At 46.3% G+C, this 24,468-nt stretch overlaps 1 protein-coding gene across 1 annotated transcript in view; it reads right to left on the bottom strand.

The window, feature by feature from the left end:
* LOC144679363 (basic phospholipase A2 nigroxin A-like) overlaps window positions 1-21,511 on the bottom strand; it is a 30,338-nt gene extending 8,827 nt beyond the window's left edge. Inside the window, exons 1-2 of the mRNA XM_078539730.1 lie at window positions 21,331-21,511; window positions 9,069-9,261 (exon numbers count right to left, since the gene is read on the bottom strand). Coding sequence (XP_078395856.1) covers window positions 9,069-9,261; window positions 21,331-21,370 — 233 coding nt within the window. The 5' untranslated portion in view covers window positions 21,371-21,511. The remainder of the gene's footprint in view (window positions 1-9,068; window positions 9,262-21,330) is intronic.
* Between the last annotated feature and the right edge of the window lie 2,957 nt (window positions 21,512-24,468).

The raw sequence follows: 24,468 nt of genomic DNA, 5'->3' as shown, positions 1-24,468 counted from the left end.
CTCTGAATCTAAGAGAGGTAAAATCACCATTCACTATGCATGATCTAATCATTAAACATGTATAATAGTGCCACTGCTACCTTCTCTAGATTCTTTTAAAATGCGAGGATCCAATCCATCTGGACTAGAGGCTTTATCCTCCTGAGTGGCTTACAATTTCGCCTCATTTTAAATGCAGTTATATCATTGCTAATCTCATATTTCAATGTTGTGCTTCCCTGGTAAATATTGAATTAAAGTAATTATTTAATATGTCTGCTGGTTTGTTATTGCCTGCAATTTTACCCTTTGCACCCCTTAAAGGCCTTATATATAACATAAGCAATGGATCTAAATTGTTTTTGATTCATTCACAGGATGTGGGCTTTGCTGGCTGGGCCAGCATTTATTGCCCATCTCCAGTTGCCCTTGAGAAGGTGGTGGCGAGCTGCTGCCTTGAACCGCTGCAGTCCATGTGGTGTAGATACACCCACAGTGCTGTTAGGAAGGGAGTGCCAGGATTTTGACCCAATGACAGTGAAGGAACGGCGATATATTTCCAAGTCAGGATGGTGAGTGACTTGGAGGGGAACTTCCAGGTGGTGGTGTTCTCATCTATCTCCTGCCCTTGTCCTTCTAGATGGTAGTGGTTGTGGGTTTGGAAGGTACTGTCGAATACTTCTAATCTGTTCTCCCCACAGAGTGTTTTGTGTCTTTGTGAATTTGCAGTGAGAATTTGCACTGGGTGGATTTTACACAGGGAGCTTTTGGTGGAAGAATATGTTAGGAATCTGAATAAAGGAAAGAACTCGCATTGATATTGTGCCTTTCATGATCTCAGGATGTCCCAAAGTGCTTTACAGCAAGTCAAGTACATTTGATAGTCACTGTTATAATGTAGGGAAATGTGGCCCTTCTGTTACTTTCTGACCCATATGTAGTACCCACACTAGTTTCTGATCCTATATATACACTCAGCTGCTGAAACTCCCACATCCAAAATACACATTATACATTACTCTCGGTGCCATGGCTCAGTGGTTGCACTCTTGCCTGAGCTAGAAAGTCAAGTTCCACTCCAAAGGCTTGAGCACAAAAATCTAGGTTGACAGTTCGGCACAGTAATGAGGGAATGTTGCACTGAGGTGCTGCCTTTTGGATGACAAATAAACCAAGTCCCCTCTCGTCTGGATGTAAAAGATCCCAAGGCACTATTCGAAGAAGAGCAAGGGAATTGTCCCCGTGGCCTTACCAACATTTATCCCCCACCGATAGCTTAAATAGATTATTTGGTTATTTCTTTCATTGGAGTTTGTGGGATCTTGCTGTTCTTAAGTTGACAGTCCCATTTCACCATATTTCAACAGTGACTACATTTCAAAAGTGCCTCATTGGCTTTAAAGTGCTTTCAGATGTTCTGATGCCATGAAATGGCTATATAAATTTAAATCCCTTCCATTCTCAGCTTCAACTGAGTTGGACTGGCTTCAGTTGCCCACCAGAGGGAGCTATCAGCCTAGAGCTGGAAGCTTTGTTGAAAAGTGCTGTGAAATCGCAGGGCTTGGAGGGAATGCCTGTCAACCATCCCACTCCTAGCAGCAACTTCATCCCTTGAAGTGACTCTGATGATAAATGCATTGTATAGCTTAGTACTGAGCTGCAAAGACTAGCAAGGTCCAGGTTTGATCATGTCCATGCTGAGTTGTTTTAAATGAAGTTGCTCCTACTGTTTCAATAAAAGTATAAATAGCTCACGTGTTGCGATTTCGAATTCTGGGTTTACAAGGACTCCCATCTTTCCTTCTCTTGAAGGTTCATCTTCTTTAATGGAGTATGGTTCCAATTAAAGGCATTATTCATTGTGAACCAGGCCAGCTCATGTCTTCTAGCTGCTCCCTCCCTATGTCTGACTGCCACTATGGGCGGAATTGTCCCAGATTTGCACTAAGTGCGGTAGGGGGTGGGAAAAATGACGTTTTACCCGTCAGCCGCAATGGTGGCTTCTCACGCCGTATCATCCCAATCCCGCCGCAATAATTATGCATTCCTGGAAAACATGTAATTTTGATGGCGGGTGGGCTCTCATTCCCCTGCCACACCATCACCTCGCCGCTTCCTCACGCCGAGCACCATATTTAAAGTGCAGCCACACACACACCTCTCAGTGCTTCCAGCCCAGGACTGCTGCGTGGAAGACATGGCCCCGAAAGGCAAGGAGACTGGAGCCCCATGATTTAATGATGCGTCCCTCGAGCACCTTTTGGACGCAGTGGATGCCCGTCATGATGCCCTCTACCCCCACCTCTGACCACAGGAGGGGCAACAACATCACTAATCCAGCGTGGGAGGCGGTGGCAGCAGTGATCAGCGTCAATACCCTGCAAAAGAGGACAGCCACCCAGTGCCGCAACAGGATAAATGGTCTCAACATTCTGCCAGGGTAAGTCACTCTTCTCATCACTCTCAACTCACACACTCAAACCCATCACACATCCACAGGGATCTCACACCTCAAGGGACAACACCACTAACTCTCACACACACCCTCACATCTACATCAGGCATTTATCCTCTGGCGCTCGAGTCCTCATCCTGTCCATGGCTCTGCTCACCACACTAACATTTCACGCAGTGCCATGTGTCCTGCTCACACTCTCTCCAACTGTTTCCATGCAGGAGAAGCTGGCTAACAACAGCAGGGAGAGGTCCTATACTAGGGGTGGAGTGGCCCACATTAGATCCCTCACTCATTTGAGGAGTGTACCATCATGCTGACTGGTGGGGTCGTGGACCGCACCTGCGGTGATGGTAAGGTTGGCAGCGAACACCCACATGAGGATCCTACACCACATCATCCTTCCCTTAACACAACTGAGAGTGCTCTCTCTCCCGCTTTTGACTCTGCTACAATGCACTAATTATCTCTACTTTGGTTCCCAGGGAGCTGTGCCAAGCAACCGACACCCTCAGCCAGCCAGTCCCTCAGCTCCATCCACATCCTCACCTCCAGCCAAGAGGACACCACCTCCATTGAAGAGCTGGAAATAAGTAGCCTGGAAGACCCGTCACAGCGCTTACCCACACCCTCCACCAGCGCAGAGACACACACCTCGGTGGGACCTAGGGGACAATTCCCTTGCTCTTCTTCTAATAGTGCCTTGGGATCTTTTACATCCAGATGAGAGGGGACTTGGCTCGAGTTCACAATCTGGTTGTCAGCGCATGGACGTGTGTCCGCAGCCGGAAGAGGCAGGTTCAGCTGAGCTCCCTGGCAGTCGGAGAACTGTTGGGTAAGAGGCATCTGAGAGGTCCAAGTCAGATGACAAAGCCTCTGGATTCGGCCTTCCAACTCATCCTGGAGAGTCAGCAGAAGGCGGGGGAACATCATGCAGGGCTGTTGGAAGCCCTCAACAGAGTGGCACATGAGTTGGAGGTGTGCATCCTCTTCCTCTCCGATGAAGTGCTGCCCACATGTGCATGTAAGGAGGTCTCCAAGGGGAGGATAGCGGACGCCATAGAGACCCTGGTCCAGCAGAATGTGGAGATGTGCGCAGACCTGCACTCCATCACGGTAGCCATGGGTGAGTTCCTGCAGTGGCAACGCGAGAGGGAAACAGGGCACCTCAACATCCCCCCCAGGTGCTCCTTCCCCTCAAGGAGTCAAGCCTGGGCCCTCGGGCACCCGAAGGGAGGAGGAGCGGCAGCTGGACACCCCTGGGTCATCCACTCAGGAATCTGAGGCTGTCCTCTCCCTCCTGAGTCCACTTTGCATGTGACCCCCCTCAACCTCATCCTCTGTCACCACAGAGGGAACAGCTGGCCCACAGGAGCCCCCAAGGCGTCGGGTCTCCAGGGGACCACTGCTGAAGGCATCAGAGGCAAGAGGGTCAACCATTGCACAGGCTGTCTCCACCCTGCTGCGGATGTCAGGGCAGCACCTAGAAGGCTAAGGCATTCAAAAGTTAAAAAATTCTGATCACAAGTGGTTGGACGGGTGAACACATTTTGTCACTTTATAATCTGAAAATATATTCACTTTCACTGAATAATATGTAATGGTGTCTTTCAGCTTCATTGACAGGCTTCATGTGTCGTCCCCTTGCATCTCCCCCACTAGCAGTTCAGCTGCACAAAACCGCCCCTCGAGTGATTCTGGAGGGAGCAGTGTGTGTGTGGCAGGGCCTTTCGGAGCCTCGTGGAATCACATTCCCACGCACACAGATCCTTCCCGTATCAAACTCATCTCACTGTCCCGAGCATTTTCAATGCTGCCTGCTGGGGTTCTCTTTCAGTTATCCACCTGAGCTGACCTGAATCTCCACCCACCCACTGATCACACTCCCATACAGCACCTGATCTCGCCCACCACGACTCTCATTTCACTTTTGATTTAACCAGCATGGTAATTGATGCAGAACACGACTTGACAACCCCCATCCTTCCCCCAACTCCCCAGTCACCCATTTCCTGTCTTCCATCACTGTCGATCCCCCTGGCATCATCTTCCACTTCCCCTCCGTGACCTACCAGCCACAGCCCTTTTCCTTTTGGGATGTCCAGGTGAACGTGCACGTTCCCCACCTTCCTGAAAATCCCACCCCCATCCACATTGAAACTCCGTGACCTCCTTCTTCCAGGGTCTGTGTCTGCCTCTGAGTCCCCACAAACCACCCTCGCCGTCCCCTCTACCACTACCATCACTCCTTCCCCCTCCCACCCTACTGCCTCATTCTGCCCTCGGTCATTCTCACCACGCCCTCATACCATTCCCTCATACCACGCGCTCATACCACGCGCTCATACCACGCGCTCATACCACGCGCTCGTACCATTCGCTCATACCACGTGCTCATACCATGCCTACCCTCAGTTCGATGCCCAGGGGGCAGTAATGGACTCATCAGAGCCTCCCCTGCACGTTCATCTGGACATCCCCGCCCTGCCCCCAGAATCCTTTCCCCCCTTAGTCCTTACCTCTTTCTGACTCCTTCAGACACCCTTACTACTTCTTCCAGCCTTATTTCTACCTCCTTTCTCCCCCTGGACTCCTTTCCCTCTCCGAGTTTTTCCATCCCTCTGAACTCCTTCCCTTACACCTTCCACCCCTCCTTATACCTACCTCCCCAGTTGCTATCCCCCATTACTCCCTCCTCCCCTGTAGCCCCTCCTCACTCCCCACACCAGACCACCCCCCCCCACCCCCCCCAGCACCTCTTCCTCTCCTAGTTGATCCTAGATCTTCCTCTCCACCCCCTCGACCATCATCCATTGTGAGCAGACCCTCAGTGGTGACTTTTCACCTTCCGTGAGCTGCTTCGCAGCACAGCCATGTCCATGAGAACCCACCCAGCATGCCATGGACATTCCTCCAGGGTGCAGTTGCTGTTGGGCTGCAGCATCTTCTGCTTCTTGGATGTCCGCGATGTGAGCAAGGCCCTGGAGGTGAGTCCTGAATTCTGCACGTCACACATGGCAAGATATGTTCTGCACCGACGTGTTTTGCTGTGAACGTGGGTGGATGATCCAGTGTGGGGGGGATAATTCCGGTGGGCTGGCCTTATAATGATATGCAGATTTATTACAATGAGGCTCTTCACGTCCGACAGTGGGAAATGCGGCCAACCATAGACGGGCAGAGCAGACAATTGCAAACTGATTTCCCAACGTGATGAAACTGATTTTTGGCCTTTTCGCCATATTGTCCACTCGCACTGCCAAACACACCCGACGCCAAAGGGCACGGAAAATTCCAGCCTCTATGTATGTGTGAAACCCTTTTCCAGCTCTCTCTCCTTAGGTGTTTTTCTCTCTATCTCTCTTTTTTTAATTCATTCATGGGATATGGGCACCACTGGCAAGGCAAGCATTTGTTGCCCATGAGAGCTGTTAAGAGTCAATGACACTGCTGTGGGTCTGGAGTCACGTGTAGGCCAGACCAGGTAGGAATGGCAGATTTCCTTCCTGGTATCTGGTTTCTGACTTTGTACTATCTTTGTCTCTGTGTATTTCTCTCTTTGCCTTTTATTCACGTGTTTCTGTCTTTATCTCTCCAGCTCTGAATCTTTGTCTATCTCTGACCATGTACATTTCTTTCTTTCTGAACGTATGTGTCTCTGTCTCCATCTCACTGTCTTTCCCTCCATTGCTTTCTCTGCATACCCCCCTCTCTCTCTCCACATCTACGTCTCTCTCCCTGTCTTATCTGTGTTTGTATGTACCTGGTATCTCTCTATATATGTTGCCCTCTCTCTCTACAGGCTGAATTTTTATGTTAGAGGCGGATAACGTGAGTCAGGAAATTTCCCTGCTTGGCGCACCTGCCTCGGGGGAAAGTGTCTCAAAAGGTGTGATTTTCTTTCTAAGAGAGCTGGGGGAGGTGGGGTTGGGCGGTGGAGCGTGTGCGTGCTGGAGTCGGGCTCTCCGCCCCTGGAAACAGTTCATGGGGGCCCAGAAAATGCCAAGTGCCAAGGCTGGCTGCTTAGAAGGCCCCCCCCTTCGTTCTCTGTTTTGAACAATATTAGGCCCTCTAGCCCCCTCACACACATCCCCTCAACCCCCATCCACTCCCCAGGCACCATCCATGCAAACTCATGAATGGCTCCTCATATGCTCCATGTCAACCCATGCACTTCCACCCACCCCATTGGCCCCTCATACCCTCTATGCCAATTCATAACACTTCCATGCCCATTCACCCAATATGTACTTTGTACCAAACCAATGAACTCAATAGGAACAACAGTGGAAAAGCTTAAAAATAAATCCATTCATAACTCTCTTTAAAAACTGCTGCTACTACACAGTATAAAAGTATCAATCGGATAAAAGTGTCAATCAACCAGACTTTCAAAGTATCAAAAGCAGAAACTATAAGCACTTAACCCCTCTTTATCTTGTGTAAATAAACATTGAGTCACTGACAAAATAGATCTAAGAAAAAAATCTGTCAATCAAGCAGGACAATTAGGGATGGGCAATAAATGCTGGCCTAACCAGCAACGCCCACATCCCATAAATGAATAAAAGAAAAATGTCATTGCAGTTTCTGGGAGATTACTGTGCACAAATTGGTTGGCATGTTTGATACTTCAAGGCCAGGATGTTTCTGTCGTCGGGCAGGCTCGGTGGGGGCGGGCGGGGGTGGACGGGAAGCCAACAGCCACTGGCAATCGAAGCTGACCGCAATTTCATGCTGGTGGGCCAAGTGACACCTGCCCAGTGTGAAATGTGTGCTTCAGCGCTCAGTGCTGCCTGTGTGGAAGTGGGGAGAAGGGCGAGAATGCGAGTTCACATGGGTGTGTGGGTGTGCACTGGAAAAGCTCCCTGAGGAACGGAGCTGCCTCAGGGAGATGAAGAGTTTTGACAAATAAAAATAAAGATTTTTGAAATGTTAAAATGTTAAAAGACATGTCCCCTCATGTGACTCTGCCACATGAGCAGGGCCACGTTAGGAAGGAATTAGGTTGAAGCTTTTTAATGACGGATCGAAACCTCACCCCGCCCGTGGGTGAGGTTTTTGCAAAAAAGGCAAAGGCCGCTTGGCCTTTTGGCCTGCCCACTAACTGTAACCTTACAAATGCAACACCGACCCCCACCAAAAACAAAACACTCTGATTGATTTCAGTTCACGGGACTGATGAGAATTCCTGTTTGAAAAGAGGTTTCAAAGGAGTTCTATATGCATTAGCGTGACTGAACATCAGTACTTTGCCCTAAATGGTTCTCCGTCTTTTCTCTCTGCTCTGCTGCTTGGCCCTGGATGACTCAGGAATTCATGCACTGCAACTCCACCCGGAAAAAGCCGGCGGCTCAGCCATCCCAAAAAGCCATTATGTCTCAACCTTTTTGCTGATCCTATCCTTTCAAAATTCAATCTAAACTTTGCTCATGTGAATTATTCCCTTTTCCAACTGGACTCCGCTTTCTTCTCCAAACACTTGCAAAACCATAAGACCTTTTTTTGTTTCTTTCCCCACTTCCAACTCCATTTCCTCAGTTCCTATTCTAATTATAAATTGCTCACTGGGGAAAATATTGCTCAGGGCTCGTTTTTGCTGGACACCTTAAAATTTTCTCTGTCCCACGGATGAGAATCCTTGATCTACGAGATGCATTGGAGCAATGCACCAGGGGTTTTGGCAACACCTCCCAAGCCAGCAATCTCCACCACTTAGTAGGGCAAGTGCAGTAGGTCATGGGGTGGGTAGGCTCTACTTTGGTTTGACACTGTAGAACTTTGCAGCATAGAAGGACACCATTCAGCCACTGTAACTGGCTCTTTGCAGTTTGTGGGATCTTGCTGATGCGGAAAGTGCTAAATAATTGCAGATCCTTTAGAATACTAACCCCACTGTCTCCTCATTACAACAACTCACTCCCTTTTAAATGCATGGAGTGTCCCTTCCTTAATGATCATTTCTGACAACCTGTTGTACATCCACTGTGAGAATAAATGGCATCTCTCCAAACTTGTCCTTCGCAGCATGGATTCCCACGCTCATTTAGCTTCCTCAGAGTACCTTTAAAATATTGGGTTTATCTTTCCTGTCCTACTTCGTATCTTAAACCTGCTTCACCGGAACAGGTCAGCTGACCCACCCGATATTACACATCAGAGTCAATGGAATGTAAAATTAGTTGGGGTGTAAAAAGGGCAACAGAACAAACTGCCCCAATTCCACTGGACAGTATTATTAAGTTTGAGGGTTATACATCATAATAGATGTAACGAGGGAGGTAGATTCCAATTACTCCCTTTTCCATACTGGTGGCTTCTGTTACTAACATGCAACCCTCCCCACATAATTTTCTTCTCAGTGCCCCAGCCAAGTGATGGGAGAGATGGACATCTAACTCCTTGCCTCCCGTCCCTTGTGTGTGTGGATGTTGGGCAAGGCAGGATTGGATTGGCAGGACATGCCACAGCAGGATGGCTACTCAGGTGAGTCACCAAGAGGGGCTGGCAATGTAAAACAGCAGTCCCCGCTCACTGTTCAGTCAATGCCATTTAAGGAAAGATGTCAGAGTTGGAAAGGATGCTTAAATAAGGAAACAGTAAGGATGATGTAAAATATTCAAGCTAGCACTACCAATCAGTCCCGTCTACCGGTTTCCCAGCTCCACGCACACCGCACCAGCAGCCATAGTTAAGGTATCTCCAAGTTATCTGAAGGAAGTTCTTCCCTGTAGTGCAGGACAGCACTTTAGCTAGTTGCCAGATATCTCGTTTGCGACGCACGTGCTGTCCATGTACTTGTAGCATCAACAGTGAGACCAAGAGGCCTGTGTAGAAAAGGAAAGTTAAGGTTTTAGCCATGGACAGAAATTTCTAGAATCCATCATTTGAAATAAAATTTCAGGAAATGCACAGTTAATCAAGGACAGTTACCATGTACTTGCTAAAGGAAAATCATACATGACAAAGTTAATAAGAACCTTTTGAAGTCATGACAGGAATGGAGTTGATCTGTCTGGATTTTTAGATGTCTTATTATTCATCTCATGAAAAGCTTGTGAGAAAAAAATCAGGCACATGGTACAAAAGAGAATGAAGCAACATAGATAGAAAGTTGGATGTTGAACATGAAATAGAGTTTGAGTAAATGGGTATTGCTCAGATTAGAGAAAAGTTGGGAGCAGTGACCCCAATGGTCAGCGCTGAATAGACCTACGTTCTTGATGAAATCTTGATTTTATTCAGATGATTTGAACTAGGGCATAGAGTAAAAAATAATAATCAACCGATTCAGCCACTGTTAACATTTGTGTGCAGTTTGGACATCCCATTATGTAACCGGCATTAAAGAACATATATAGGAGATTCATAAGGCTGATGTCAGAAATGGCAAACTATAATTATGAGGAGAGACTTGAGATAGTGGGACTGTTTCCACAGAAGCTAAGAGGAGATTTAATAGACGTGTTTATAAAGCTATGAAGGATTTTGGCAGAGTGATAAGGAAAGGCTATTAGTTTTGGTTGTGGAATCAGTGATGAGGAGTCATTAATTTCACATTTTCATGCAGACAGTGTTGGAATATGGATTGCTTTGCCCCAAGCATCTCATGAGGAAAAATTGGATAAATGTTTGAAGCTGAGGAAGGTAGAGGGCTATATGGTGAAAATGGGGCAGTGGGATAAGTTTTGGATCATTCTGGCAAAGAGCCAGTTACAGTGGCTGAATGGTGTCCTTCTATGCTGCAAAGTTCTACAGTGTCAAACCAAAGTAGAGCCTACCCACCCCATGACCTACTGCACTTGCCCTACTAAGTGGTGGAGACTGCTGGCTTGGGAGGTGTTGCCAAAACCCCTGGTGCATTGCTCCAATGCATCTCGTAGATCAAGGATTCTCATCCGTGGGACAGAGAAAATTTTAAGGTGTCCAGCAAAAACGAGCCCTGAGCAATATTTTCCCCAGTGAGCAATTTATAATTAGAATAGGAACTGAGGAAATGGAGTTGGAAGTGGGGAAAGAAACAAAAAAAGGTCTTATGGTTTTGCAAGTGTTTGGAGAAGAAAGCGGAGTCCAGTTGGAAAAGGGAATAATTCACATGAGCAAAGTTTAGATTGAATTTTGAAAGGATAGGATCAGCAAAAAGGTTGAGAGATAATGGCTTTTTGGGATGGCTGAGCCACCGGCTTTTTCCGGGTGGAGTTGCAGTGCATGAATTCCTGAGTCATCCAGGGCCAAGCAGCAGAGCAGAGAGAAAAGACGGAGAACCATTTAGGGCAAAGTACTGATGTTCAGTCACGCTAATGCATATAGAACTCCTTTGAAACCTCTTTTCAAACAGGAATTCTCATCAGTCCCGTGAACTGAAATCAATCAGAGTGTTTTGTTTTTGGTGGGGGCAGTGTTGCATTTGCAGACTTAGTCCAAACTCAGTTAAGATCTCTGGTTGGTTGAATAAAATGAACAGGAATGTTAACTGAAATGACATAGGGACCGGCAGTTCATTTATATTGCTGTTGCTGGCCTAGATGGGCAACAAAAGGACCTGATTTACCACATGCCACCCTCCTGGGAGATAGGGTGACAATACAGTCTAGGTGCTGGGGGGGTTTGGTATCTTCATTTTGCATATTAATTTTGCCAAGATGTGAACATAAATTAACGTAGCCAGCCTTGTTTGTTAACTTATACCCAGAGTAACTTTGTATTTTCCCTACTTTTATTTTAATTTTAAAATGCAAACATTTTGATGAATTTTTTTATACGTTACAGAGAGGGTAATTAGGACGGTATTCTCCAGATTTTTGAAGAATGAAAGATAATTTCATTGAAACCTATAAAATACTTAAAGGGATAGACAGGTTAGATGCAAGTAAAACGTATCCCTTGGTTGGGGAGACTAGGACCAGGCAACACAATTTCAAAACAAGGGGAAAGCAACTTCAGACCAAGATGAGGAGAAATGTATTAACTCAGAAGGTTGTCAGTGTTTGGAATTCTCTACCCCATAGGGCTGTGGAAACTCAGTGATTGAGTATGTTTAAAGCAGAGATTGACAGTTGTCCAAATACCAATGATATAAAGGGATGTGAGGATAGTGTGGGATAAAGGCATTGAAGTGGATGATCAGCCATGATGTTATTGAATGGTGGAGAAAACTTGATGGGCTGAATGGCCTACTCCTGCTCCTATTTTCCTACGACTAAAGAAATGAACCAGTAGACATTGTCAAGTCAGACATCATATACCATCTCCCCAGAAATACTCATTTCTAGAACTGATGATGGAACAACCTGCTACACCTGGGAACTGCAAACTCCTTTAGTTAGAATGTTGAATCTATAACACCATCCTCTGTCCCATGAAAGCCGTTAGAAGAGTCCACTGACAGTTCACCAGATGGCTCTCTCAGAACTGAGTTCAGTAAGATGCCACCAGAGACATTTTGATATGAATGATCTGAATACAGCACTGCTTCTGGAGCACTGAAAATGTTGATCCCATTTGATACAACCTACATATACGATTCTGCATTTCCAGTAATCAGATCAATGAAAACAAGGATGAACATTGACCACCACATGCGTGTGTGCTTGTCAAAGATATCTCCACATTTTGACATAGTTATTGCTAAGGCTGTTATCATTGTTGTGGGTTTTAGATGGGGTTGTTCATTGTCTGCATTTAAAAATACTGCTGGAGGCAAGGCTGTTGGTAAACACTACCCTTTATTGAACATAATACTAACTATATACAATATAGACTCGACACAAGGCTCTACATAGATCTATCTGTCACCATGCTTTGTCATGTGATCTTACATCACTGATGATGTGGACTATAGATTTACATATTTAACATTAATCCTTTATAACTGCATCTCCCCCAACTCTCTTACTCCCATAAATAACTCCCATTATCCTACATCTCCTCACAAAGTCTCTGCCTTCATCTCTGGCTCATAGAGATAACCCATTGCTGTGGTTTCACCAGTCTCCCTGACCTTGTTCTCAGCTCTCTCGGAGGTTGCATAGGATTCAAATTTTCATATTCTCTCTTCAAACCTCAGAGACTATTGATTCTCTGTTCAGGTTGTCTTCCAGACCATGAGGGTAGGTAGTCCATTCCATTGATGGTCTTCTTCTTGTTGATATAAATGCACTTCTATTTCGTCTCAATATCCCATTCATAGTTTCAACAGGATAAGATCTCAGGTTTTTTCAGTACTTATCCTTCTCGGTTCTGGTCTCTAATCCAGACTGATTCACCTCGTTGGAGTTCTGGTGAATCATGCACTCTGTGTCATTGATTGTAGCTTCTGGCCTGATTTTCATGATATTCTTCCTCCTCCTCCCTTACTCTCTCAACATCAATTGATTTTAGACATGGTATGAGTGTATGTGGAAGGGCAGGAATTTGTGACTGTAGTCTTCTTCCCATCAGAAGGGAAGCCAACCCTGAAATGATGTGGTGCGATAGCTCAGAGTTGATATCGTCATTCTTTTTCAGCAAAGCTTTGACTGTCCTTACCCCACTTTTGGCCTCACCATTTGCTTGTGGGTCCTGGGTGAACTAGTTGTGTGGACAAATCCATAGTCTTATGGAAATTTCTTGAACCCTTCATTCAGAAACTGTGACCATCATCTAACATGACACAATTTGGAATGCCATGTATGGCAAAATTTTCTTTTAGTGAATTAATGATTGCCTCTGGGGTTGTACCACAAAGACAATTGACCCCAATCCATCTGGAGTAATAGTCAACAACAAAAAGAATGTCTTCTCCTTGAGCTCGAAAAGGTCCATTCCCCAAATCCCCACCCCACTCCCTAAGATGGCCAAACCTTCCCCACCCAATACCCCGGACTTACCTCTCTCTGGGATCTATTGGGCCTTCTTTTTGATCCCAGCAGTCCCCACAACTGAGCTCTTGGCTTTGCCAGGACTGGTGGAGCTGCTGGCCGATCCGATTGGCCGGCAGCTCCCAAGGACAGGATGTCCTCCTCCCTAGTGAGGGGCAGAAGTGTCACTGTCAGCCAATTTAGCCTACCTGCATTTTATTATGGCTGCAGGGCTGGCTTACGTGGAGTGAGTCGGCTTCTAGCCAACTTTCCTTCCAGGGGAGTGCTAGCTGCCCGAACCCCCGTAACATGGAGCCCATGGTGTGCCAATATGCCCGGCAAAATGAGCAACTGTTTGATTTTTTTGGAACAAGAGTTTCTGATGTTCTTGAGCAATTGTGATAGTGGTTTGTTCACATGGACCAGACTGGGTAGATTAATTTGATTGACCACGGCCATGAAGTGTCGAAGCTCCATAACATTGTGGGGCTGTGGAAAATCCTTCATTACCATGGTTCTTTGGGATCAGCCCTGATGCCTGATGTGTGAATGATGTGTCCCAAGAAGTTAATTATTGGTTGTGACAACTCACACATCATTGACAGTTGCTCTCACCATTGTATCATGCATGACTGAGATGGACCCCTAGATCAGGATGTTATCCATGTGGCAGATAACTCCTGCTAATCCCTCCAAAATGCCTGTCATTGCTCTCCAAAGTCTCTGGAGCTGATGTGATTCCAAAAACTGAAGCAGTATCTCCTGAAGGGTGTGATAAATGAAGTCTGTAGTATAGATTCCTCGTCCAATGATAGTTGCCAGAAGCCATTGTTTGCATCCAACTTTGTAATAATGGTACTTTTTGTTATATTTGCCAAGCTTCCATCCATGGATGCCAATGGGTAGATCTCCCTTTCCACTGCTTTGTTTAACTGTGTGAGGTCAACAGAGATTTATGTTGGGCCATTTGGTTTCAATACTGGAACTCTGTTATCATCATTGTGGGTCTCAGATGGGGATGTTCATGGTCGGCATTTACAGATAATGCTGGAGGCAAGGCTGTTGGTAAACTTGACCTTTTATTTAACAAACTACTAACTATGTACAATATAGGACCGAATTTTCCATGCCCGTTGGCATCGGGAGTCCTGGCAGGCATGAGCAAACAGTGTGCCGGTCAGGCCAACAATCACTTTCACGCCGTTGTAAAACCGTTGTTTGCGATTGTCTGCTCTGCCTCAATGGCAAACCGCGATTCCCTCCGCCACACCTTGGAAACTTCATTTTAATACGTCAGCATATCGTTATAAGCCCTGCTTGCCGGAATCATCCCCCCACGTCAAATTTACCACCCACATCAACAGGAAAACACACCGGTGCAGAACATTTCTTGACAAGCCTGATGTGCAGAAGTCGGAACTTAATGTTAGGGCCTTGCTCACATCAAGGTCATCGGAGGAGCAAAAGATGTTGGAGCCCTCTACAGCAATCGGACCCCGGAGGAACACATGCATTGCATGCTGGGTGGATTCTCATGGACATGGCTCAGCCGCAAAGCAGCTCTCGGAAGGTGGAAGGTCAACATGATGTCTGGGGTCTGCTTCGGGACATCAGTGCCTTGGCCATAGTCTGCCACAGATGATCGCTGAGGGGGTGGAGAGGAAGGTCCAGTTGTGAGTGGAAGAGGAAGATTTACCTGGGGTGGGGATGGGAAAGGAAGGTCCAGGTTTGACTGGGAGAGGAAGGTGTACCAGGGGAGGGTGATGTTGGGGGAGGGGAGAAACAATATTGTTAGAGGGCGAGAAGTGAGGTTGTGAGGGCAGGAATGAGGGAAGGAGGGGTGAGGTTGGGAGGGTGTGTAGGGAATATGAGGGGAGGAGGGTATAATGCGGCAACTGGGGAGGTAGATGTAAGGAGAGAGGAAGGAGTTCGGAGGGGTGAAGAAGTTCAGAGAGGGGAAAGACTTCAGGTGGAAGAAGGAGTTTGGAGGGAGGAAGGACTTTGGGTGGAGGAAGGAGTTCAGAGGGGGCAGGAGTCCAAGAGGAGGAAGGAATTTGGAGGGTGGAAGGAGTCGGGGGAGGAAGGAGTTTGGAGGGACAGAAGTTCAGGGGGAGGAAGGAGTTGGAAGATGGATGGACTCCAGGTGAACGTGTAAGGGAGGGGGCTGTGGAGTCAATGACTGTCTCCTGAGGAGCAAAAGGTGGGTGGGAGCGGTAGGAGGGAATGGTGAGAATGAGGGAGGACAGAGTGAGCTGGTAGGATAGGAGGGTGAGGGTGGGATGGTAGCAGTAGATGGGTTGACGAGAGTGGTTGTTGGGGACTCAGAGGCAGACATGGACCATGGGGGTGGGAAGGAGGTGGTCGGGAAGGTCAATGTGGATGGGGTGGGATTGTCAGGGAATGTGCACATTCACCTGGACATCTCGAAGTAAAAGGATTCTGGCTGGTAGGTGGCGGTGGGGAGGTGGGAGGTGATGCCGGGGGTGGGGGTGGGGGTGGAGGGTGGTCGACAGTGATGGGGGGCAAGGACATGGGTGACTGGGGAAAGGGAAAGGACGGGGAGCTAAAGACATACGTCACCAGCAGTATCTGGTAAAATTGAATGTGAGCGGAGTCTCATGTTGGGCGGGAACAAGTGCTGCATGGGAGTGTGATCAGTGGGTGGCCGGAGCTCCAGGTCAGCTCAGATGGACAATTGAACAACTGAAAGAGAACCCAGCAGGCAGCACTGAAAATGCTCAGGACATTGAAATGAGTGCGATGGAGGAAGGATCCGCGTGCATGAGGCTCCGAAATGCCTGCTGCATACATACTTCTGCCAGAATCACTTGTGGGACAGTTGCTGCTAGTGGCGGGTGGGGGCGGGGGTGGGGGCGGGGGCGGGGTGGTGGTGGAGGGTGGGGGAGAAACCGTGAAATCTGTAAATAAAGCTGAAAGGCAACATTACACATTATTCAGTGAAAGTGAATATATTTCCAGATTATAAAGTGACAAAATGTTTTCACCCGTGCAACCATTTGTGATAAAAAATGCTTAACTTTTCTAGGCCTACTATTTCTTCTAGGTGCTGCCCTGATATCTGTAGCAGGGGTGGAGACAGCCTGTGCAATGGTTGGCCATGTTGCCTCTGATGACTTCGGCATGGACCCTCTGGAGAGCCGAGGCCATGGGGGCCCCAGCTTGCTTTGGCTGTCCTCCAGTGGGCCAGCTGCTCCCTCTGCGGTGACAGAGGACAAGCTTGGTGGGGGGGGTCACAGGCAAAGGGGACAGAAAGGGAGTGAACAGCCTCTGAGATTCCTGAGTGGATGACCCAAGGGTGCCCAGCTGCCGCTCCTCCTCCCTTCGGGTGCCTGAGGGCCCAGGCTGACTCCTTGAGGGGAAGGAGCACCTGGAGGGATGTTGAGGTGTCCCGTTTCCCTCTCAAGTTGGCACTGCAGGAACTCACCCATGGCTACCAGGATGGAGTGCAGGTCTGCTTGCATCTCCTCATTCTGCTGGACCAGGGTCTCCATGGTGTCCACCATCCTCCCCATGGAGACCTCCATACAGGCGGATGCACTCCTCCGACTCGTGTGCTACTCTGTTGAGGCATCCAATAGCTCTGCACGGTGTTCCCCCACCTTCTGCTGATTCTCAATGATGAGTTGGAATGCCGAGTCCAAAAGCTCGTCATCTGACTCAGCCTGATAGATGCCCCTTCCGCAGCAGTCCTCCGAGTGCCGGGGAGCTCAGCTGAATATGCCTTCTCCTGCTGCAGACACGAGTCCATGCAGTGAACATCACGCGGACACGTTTCTGTGTGGTGACCACCAGATTGTGAACCCATGCCTGCTCTAGATCTAGGTCCCACCCAGGTGTGTTTCTCTGTGCTGGTGGAGGGTGTGGGTAAGTGCCGTACTGGGTCTTCCAGGCTCTGGACGGTCTTGAGCGACTGGCTGGCTGAGGGTGTGGGGGTCACTTGGCAGAGCTTCCTGTGAACCAAAGTAGAGATGATTAGTGCATGGCAGCAGAGTCAAAAGTAGGAGAGACAGCACTCACAGTTGCGTTGAGGGAGGGATGATGTGGTGCAGGATCCTCACAAGGGTGTTTGCCGCTGACTCCATTGTCACCGCAGGCACGATCCACATCCTCATCAGCCAGTGCGATGACACACTCCTCAAAGTGAGTGAGGGGCCTAATATGGGCCACTCCACCCCCCCCATCTGGTATCTCTCCCTGCTGCTGTGAGCCAGCTTCTCCTGCTTAAAACCAAATGGAGTGTGAACAGGATGCATGTCATTGCATGAAATATTTGTGTGGTGACCAGAGCCATGGATGGGATGAGGATGCGAGCTCCAGAGGATATGAGCCTGATGGAGACGAGAGGGTGTGTGTGAGAGTTAGTGGTGTTGTCCCTTGAGGTGTGCGATCCTATAAATGTGTGATGGATTTGTGAGTTGAGAGTACTGAGAAGAGTGACATAGCCTGGTGGAACAGATGAGACTATTCTTCATCATTCAGCACTGGGTGGCTGTCCTTTTTTGCAGGCATTGGCGTTGACCACTGCTGCCACCACCTACCATGCTGGATTGGTGGCTTTTCTTGTTGACTTTCACCCAGAGCAGGGGTAGAGGACATCATGGCAGGCCTCCACTGCATCCAGTAGGTGCTTGAGGGAGGCATTGCTAAATCTGGGGGCAGTGTGTTTTCTCCCCTTGGCAGCCAACAGTTCGCAGCAGCTTCCTATCCCTCGAAGCTCTTTGCAGGGGTGGCCTTTAAATGTAGCGCCCGGTTTACTGAAGGCCTGATGTGATGGTGGGGCGGGCGAATGAGAGGACACCCCACCAGTGACCCAGTATGTTTTCTGGGAATGCATGATTAATGAGAAGGGATTGGGAGCCGCCATTGCAGCCAGCGGATAAAACGTCCTTTTTCCCGTCCGCTACTGCACTTAGTGCAAATCTAAGATGATTCTGCCCATAGACTCAAAACAAGGATCTACAGAGAGCTATTTCTCCCCATGCTCTGTTGTCATGTGATCTTACCTCTCTGATAATGTAGACTATGTATTTATATTTTTGACATTAATCTATTTATGCTGCACTCAGCACCAGCAACAATTTCATATGAAGTGAAAATAATAATAAATATGTTTTATTTCATGACTAATTTTTATGCAGTAAACAATACTTGTGTTACAGGGGGTCTGTGCAAGTTTTATAACACAGGAACGGGCCTCAAAAGCAAAAACGTTTGATAAGCCCTTTTGTCGATGGTGTACACTATAGCTAAAATTATATGGATTGTGGAGGGAGTGTATGCTTAAGCCAGAGGATGGGGTGCCAAGCTTTGAGTGGTTTCAAGCTTCTTGAGTGTTACTGGAGCTGCATCCACCCAGGCAAGTGAAGAGTCTTCCATCACATTTCTGACTTATGCTCCCTAACTGCTGAAGGGGGTTTGGAGAATCGGGAGATGAGCCATTCACTGCCGAATAGCCAGCATCTGCCTGCTCTAGTTAAATGCGGTATTCATGTGGCCGTTCCAGTTGAGTTTCTGGCTAAACATTGTCCCCAGGATGTGGGGGATACCGCAGCGCCATTGAATGTCGAAGAGAGTTGGTTAGGCTCCCTCTTGTTGGAGAGGATCCTTATCTGGCACTTGTGTAGCATATTACTTGCTACTTATTAGATTGGGTGTTGCAGCATGTGGGCATGGACTGTTTTACCATCTGAGGAATTGTAAGTATGATAATCCAGTGGAAGTGTGTTCAAATCCCACCATAGCAGTTTGAGGATTTGAGTTCAATTTGAAAAAATTTAGAAATAACAAGCTGGCATTAGTAAAAGTGACTATGAAGCTGTCCTTTATGTCTTTAATTTCTTTCATTTTGTTAGCCTTTGTCTCATATTTATATCATTTCTGCCATTTTATATATCCCCTGTTTTCTATTTTAACACTTGACAAGTGATCCTCTCTTGTGTTTGTCGGGTAAGGTGGAGTGACAATTGGTTGAAAAATGGTAAAGCCTGCCCGCCCTTTGCCTCAACAAGCACTGTTGACTTTACTTATGAACAAATACAAAATTGGGTTTTAAACTTAACTTTGGCAAAGCTTAATATAGTTAAGAGTGTTTGCAGTATGCCTGATCTTTTTCTTTATCAACAAAACAAAATCCGTCAGTGTCTATTCACTGTCGCCTGTTTCGTGCTATCACCTGCGTCAAATCTCAATGTGTTTGTCACATTTTCCTGTCTGCTATCTTAATAGAGGACTAATGAGGAAGGCTGTAGAAAGCATGCTGATTACCTCAGCTGTGGCTCAGTTGGTAGCACACATGCTCTCGGGATGGGGGTTTGGGGGTGGTAAAGAGGTAACCATCATTTTGAGGATCCAGCCCCATTTACATTGGGTTGGTCAGCTGCATCGTGTCAACACAACATTGCAATGCACCTCACTGGATTAAGTCTTGTGACTGTGGGGCTGTCTTGGGTGGCCTGCATGGTTGTTTGGAGTGAAAGTTTGTGTTCAAAATGGGGAGTGGTTCTGGGTTGAGAGTGGTCCAGGTTATTTTTGTCTTCATAGAGAATTTGTACTGAGGAAGGGCTGTGCAAATTAAGCTATCAAATGTCAGCTATCACACAATTAGTAGCACACTCACCTCTGAATCACAAGGTTCTAGCCTCAAATCCCATCCCAGGGCTTGAGCACAAAAATCAAGTCCCAAGTCCCACAAAAATAATATTAAACTTAGTTGGCTCTGCATGGTGCACATTGTGATCATTTCCAAACCACAATGGCATTTAGGGTTGTAGTACTCACTATTTTTACATTCAAAAGGCTTTAGAACCAGAAATGTGTGTTCTTTCAATGGAGCTGATCACATTGTTGGCGTTAATGAGGCAGCAAAGTTACTGACCCCATATTGAAACTGTTAACACACAATGATAGAGTGGTAGAACCATAGAATGGTTACAGCATAGAAGGAGGCCATTCAGCCTATCTTGTCTCTGCCAACAACAATTCACCTAGACATAAGGTGAAACAAGCTAAAATCCACCAGTGTGTATATTATTTTTTTCTCTATCTCTTTTTCTGATCATTTTAAAATCCTGTCCATTTGTAATACAGTTTTAATGAAGAGTTCACAGATGCTGATGACCTGCTATGTATTTCCAGCAGCCCCTGCCTCAACAAGCACTGTTGACTTTACTTATGAACAAATACAAAATTGGGTTTTAAAGTTAACTTTGGCAGTAGCTTAATATAGTTAAGAACGTTTGCAGTATGCTTGATCTTTTTCTTTATCAACAAAACAAAATCCGTCAGTGTCTATTCACTGTCGCCTGTTTCGTGCTATCACCTGAGTCAAACATCAATGTGTTTGCCACATTTTCCTGTCTGCTATCTTAATAGAGGACTAATGAGGAAGGCTGTACAAAGCATGCTGATCACCTCAGCTGTGGCTCAACTGGTAGCACACTTGCCTCTGAATCACAGAGGTTCTGGGTTCACGTCCCACTCTGACATTTCAGTGCTGAGGGAGTTCTGCATTGTCAGAGGTGCCATCTTTTGGATGAGACATTAAACCGAGGCCCCACCTGCCTGCCTGATGTACAAAATCCAATGGCACTATTTCAAAGAAGAGCAGTAGAGTTATCCCTGGTGTCCTGGCCAATATTTACCCCTCGATCAGCATCACAAAAAACAGATTATCTGGTTGTTGTCAGATAGCTATTTGTGGGAGCTTGCTGAGCACAAATTGGCTGCTACATTACAGCAGTGACAACACTTCAAAAAGCATTTCCTTAGCCGTAAAGCCCTTTGAGACATTCCATGGTTGTGAAAACTGCTACATAAATGCAAGTCTTTCTTTCTATAGTTATATGGCTATTTCTATTAGCCTCACAGTGCTGTGTATTTGGCATTGTTATCTCTGAATTTTTATGCTTTCTATCAATAGCGCATTCCAAACACTGAAATTAACTTTGACTTAAGTTAATAACTTCCTATCTCTCTGAAATTAACTCTGTTATTCTGGAAGAATATATATATATATAAATTAAAATGATTTGTACTCACCAGTATAAATCCACAAGATAGTCCCACGTTTAACTGGCATGTTTGAAAACTTTCTGCGCTGGCTGCAAGCTGCCTTTTCCCTCCAAACCTCAATGGCTCCATCTGCTTTCCTTTGAGGTTTTAATCTTGCTTTTCTTTGCTGTAATTATAGCAAATTAGATGCAAAAGTTACCCACACTGACACTCCCCTCCTAATCCTTGAAGCACGATTACTTCCTAGGAGAACACGCATTGTGCTAAATAAGCCTGAATCCTTCTCTCACTGGACTTAGCAACTAGGGAGACCTCGGTGTCGTGGGGTCCATCCCCTGACTTAGTGCTGATGTGGTTTTTAGAGAGTGGCTGAGTGGACATTGACCAGGCATCCACTTTAATATTGTTTCCACAGATCCATGAATCATTCCCATATACTGATAACAACAATAATGACAACTTATATTTATATAGACTCTAAATTAGTAAAACATTCCTCGGGACTTCACAGAAGCAAAATCAAAAAAATGAGATGCATACTAGTCCCACAGTTGTAGATGGTAGTGAATAGTTAAGAGTGCGGAACAAATACAGCGACTGTAGAGCTGACAGCGTGCCAGACGGGAGGGAATTGCTCCCTTTCATATCACCACTTAATGGACACCATCACCTGACCTAACACTTTGCTTCAGTTGTTAATCTCATGGAAAGTTCTTTCTTTGCAGAAGAAAGAAATCATTTCTTTTGAAAAAAAAACACCCAATTTTCATTAGCTCACCAAATATGCAGGCATGGCAGGGGTTGAAGATATTGAATTGCTCCGCTGTGTTTTCAAAGATTTTGAAGACTGATCTTTAGTATGCATCTGAAACTGCACTGCCAGGTTAAACCTGAATTGGACACAGACAGACGAGAATCCATTCATATGAAGCATTCAACTCCCTCTGATTGGTAAGATTTAAACATTTCAGTCAGATCTGACTAAGTTACTAGTTATGGGATAACAGCAAGTTCTGTCTGTGCCCTGGTCAATGTTCTTCCCTGCATCACCGACTAAAATAGATTAACTAGTCATTTAACTTGTTATTTGTGAGTTCTTGTGTGCATAATGATATGTTTTCATATAACAATAGTGACTACACTTCAAAGGCTGCAATCTCCAACTACCCCTCCAAGTCACACAGCATCCTGACTTGGACATATATCGCATTCCTTCATCAACTTTGGATAAGAATTCTGGAGCTCCGGATCTAACATCATAGTGGGAGCCCTTTCGCCACACAGACTACAGTTGTTCAAGAAGAAGGCTCACCGCCACCTTTTCAAGAGCAACTAATGTTGACCTTGCTAGTGACGCCCAGATCCTAACAACGAATAGGATAGATCAGCCATGATCATGTTGAATGGAGGAGCAGGCTTAACGGGCCATATATTCCTTGCTGCTATTTCTTCTGTTCTTAGAAATTTTACCAAATAGTGGACCGTTTTTTATTCTTACACAGTATTTGGGTGTCACTGGCTAGGCTAGCATTTTTATTGCCCATCTCTAACTGCCCTTGAGAAGGTGGTGGTAAGCCGCCTTCTTGAACTGCTGCAGTCCATGTGTTGTAGGTACACCCACAGTGCTGGTAAGGAGGAAGTTCCAGGATTTTGACCCAGTGACAGTGAAGGAACGGCGATATAGTTTCAAGTCAGGGTGGTGAGTGGTTGGGAGGGGAACTTCCAGGTGCAGGTGTTCCCATGTGTCTGCTGCCCTTGTCCTTCTAGATGATAGTAGTTGTAGGTTTGGAAGATGCTGTTTAAGGAACCTTGGTGAATTCCTGCAGTGCATCTTGTAGATGGTACACACTGTTGCCGCTGTGTGACGATGGTGAAGGGAATGAATGTTGGTGGATCAGGTGTCAATTAATTGGGCTGCTTTGTCCTGGATGGTGTCAAATTTCTTGAATGTTGTTGGAGCTGCACTCATCCAGGCAAGTGGAGCATATTCCGTCACACTCCTAACTTGTGCCTTGTAGATGGCACAAGACAGGCTTTGGGGAGTCAGAAGGTGAGTTACTTGCCGCAGGATTCCTAGCCTCAGACTGGCTCTTGTAGCCACAGTGTTTATATACGAACATATGAACAAGGAGCAGGTATAAGCCTTTCAGCCCTTCGAGCCTGCTCCATCATTTAATAAGATCATGGCTGCTCTGATAGTAACCTGCAATCTGCACCCCATCTACCACTAATAACCTATCACCCTCTTGCTTACCAAGAATCTATCCACCTTAAAAATATTCACAGACTCTGCTTCCACCAACTTTTCAGGAAGAGAGTTCCAAAGCCTCACAGCATCTGAGAAAAAATGTTTCACCTCATCTCTGTTTTAAATGGGTGACCCCTAGTTCTAGATTCCTTCACAAGAGGAAACATCCTCTCCACATCCACCCCTCAGGATCTTATATGTTTCAATCAAGTTGCCTCTTACTCTTCTAAACTCCAGCAGATAGAAGCCTAGCCTGTCCAATCTTTTCTCAGAAGACAATCCGCCCATTCCAGGTAATAGTCTAGTAAACCTTTTCTGAACTGCTTCCAATGCATTTACATGTTTCCTTAAATAAGGAGACTAATACTGTACACAACACTCCAGATGTGGTCTCACCAGTGCCCTGTACAACTGAAGCATAACCTCCCTATTCTTGTTTTCAATTCCCCTTGCAATAGATGATAACATTCTATTCGCTTTGCTAATTACTTACTGCACCTGCATACTAACCTTTTGCGATTCACACACGAGGACACCCAGATCCCTCTGCATCTCAGAGTTCCGCAATCTCTCACTATTTAGATCATATGCTTCCTTTTTATAGTCCTGTCAAAATGGACAACCTCACATTTTCCCTCATTATACTCCATTTGCCAGACCTTTGCCCACTCACTTAACCTATCTATTTTCTTTTGTAGCCTCCTGATGTCCTCTTCACAACTTTATTTCCTACCTATCTTCATGCCATCAGCACATTTAGCAACAATACTATTGGTCCTTTCATCCAAATCATTTATATAAACTGTAACACCACTTGTCACATGCTACCAACCAGAAAATGAGCCATTTATGCCTACTCTGCTTCCTGTTAGCTAGCCAATCTTCTATCCATGCCAATATGGTTCCCTGGCACCATG

The sequence above is a fragment of the Cetorhinus maximus genome, chromosome 4 (genome assembly GCF_964194155.1).
Source record: "Cetorhinus maximus chromosome 4, sCetMax3.hap1.1, whole genome shotgun sequence".
In the NCBI taxonomy this organism is placed as follows: Eukaryota; Metazoa; Chordata; class Chondrichthyes; order Lamniformes; family Cetorhinidae; genus Cetorhinus; species Cetorhinus maximus.
Note: the sequence above shows the minus strand (reverse complement) of the source record. Positions and strands in the feature narration are given on the sequence as shown.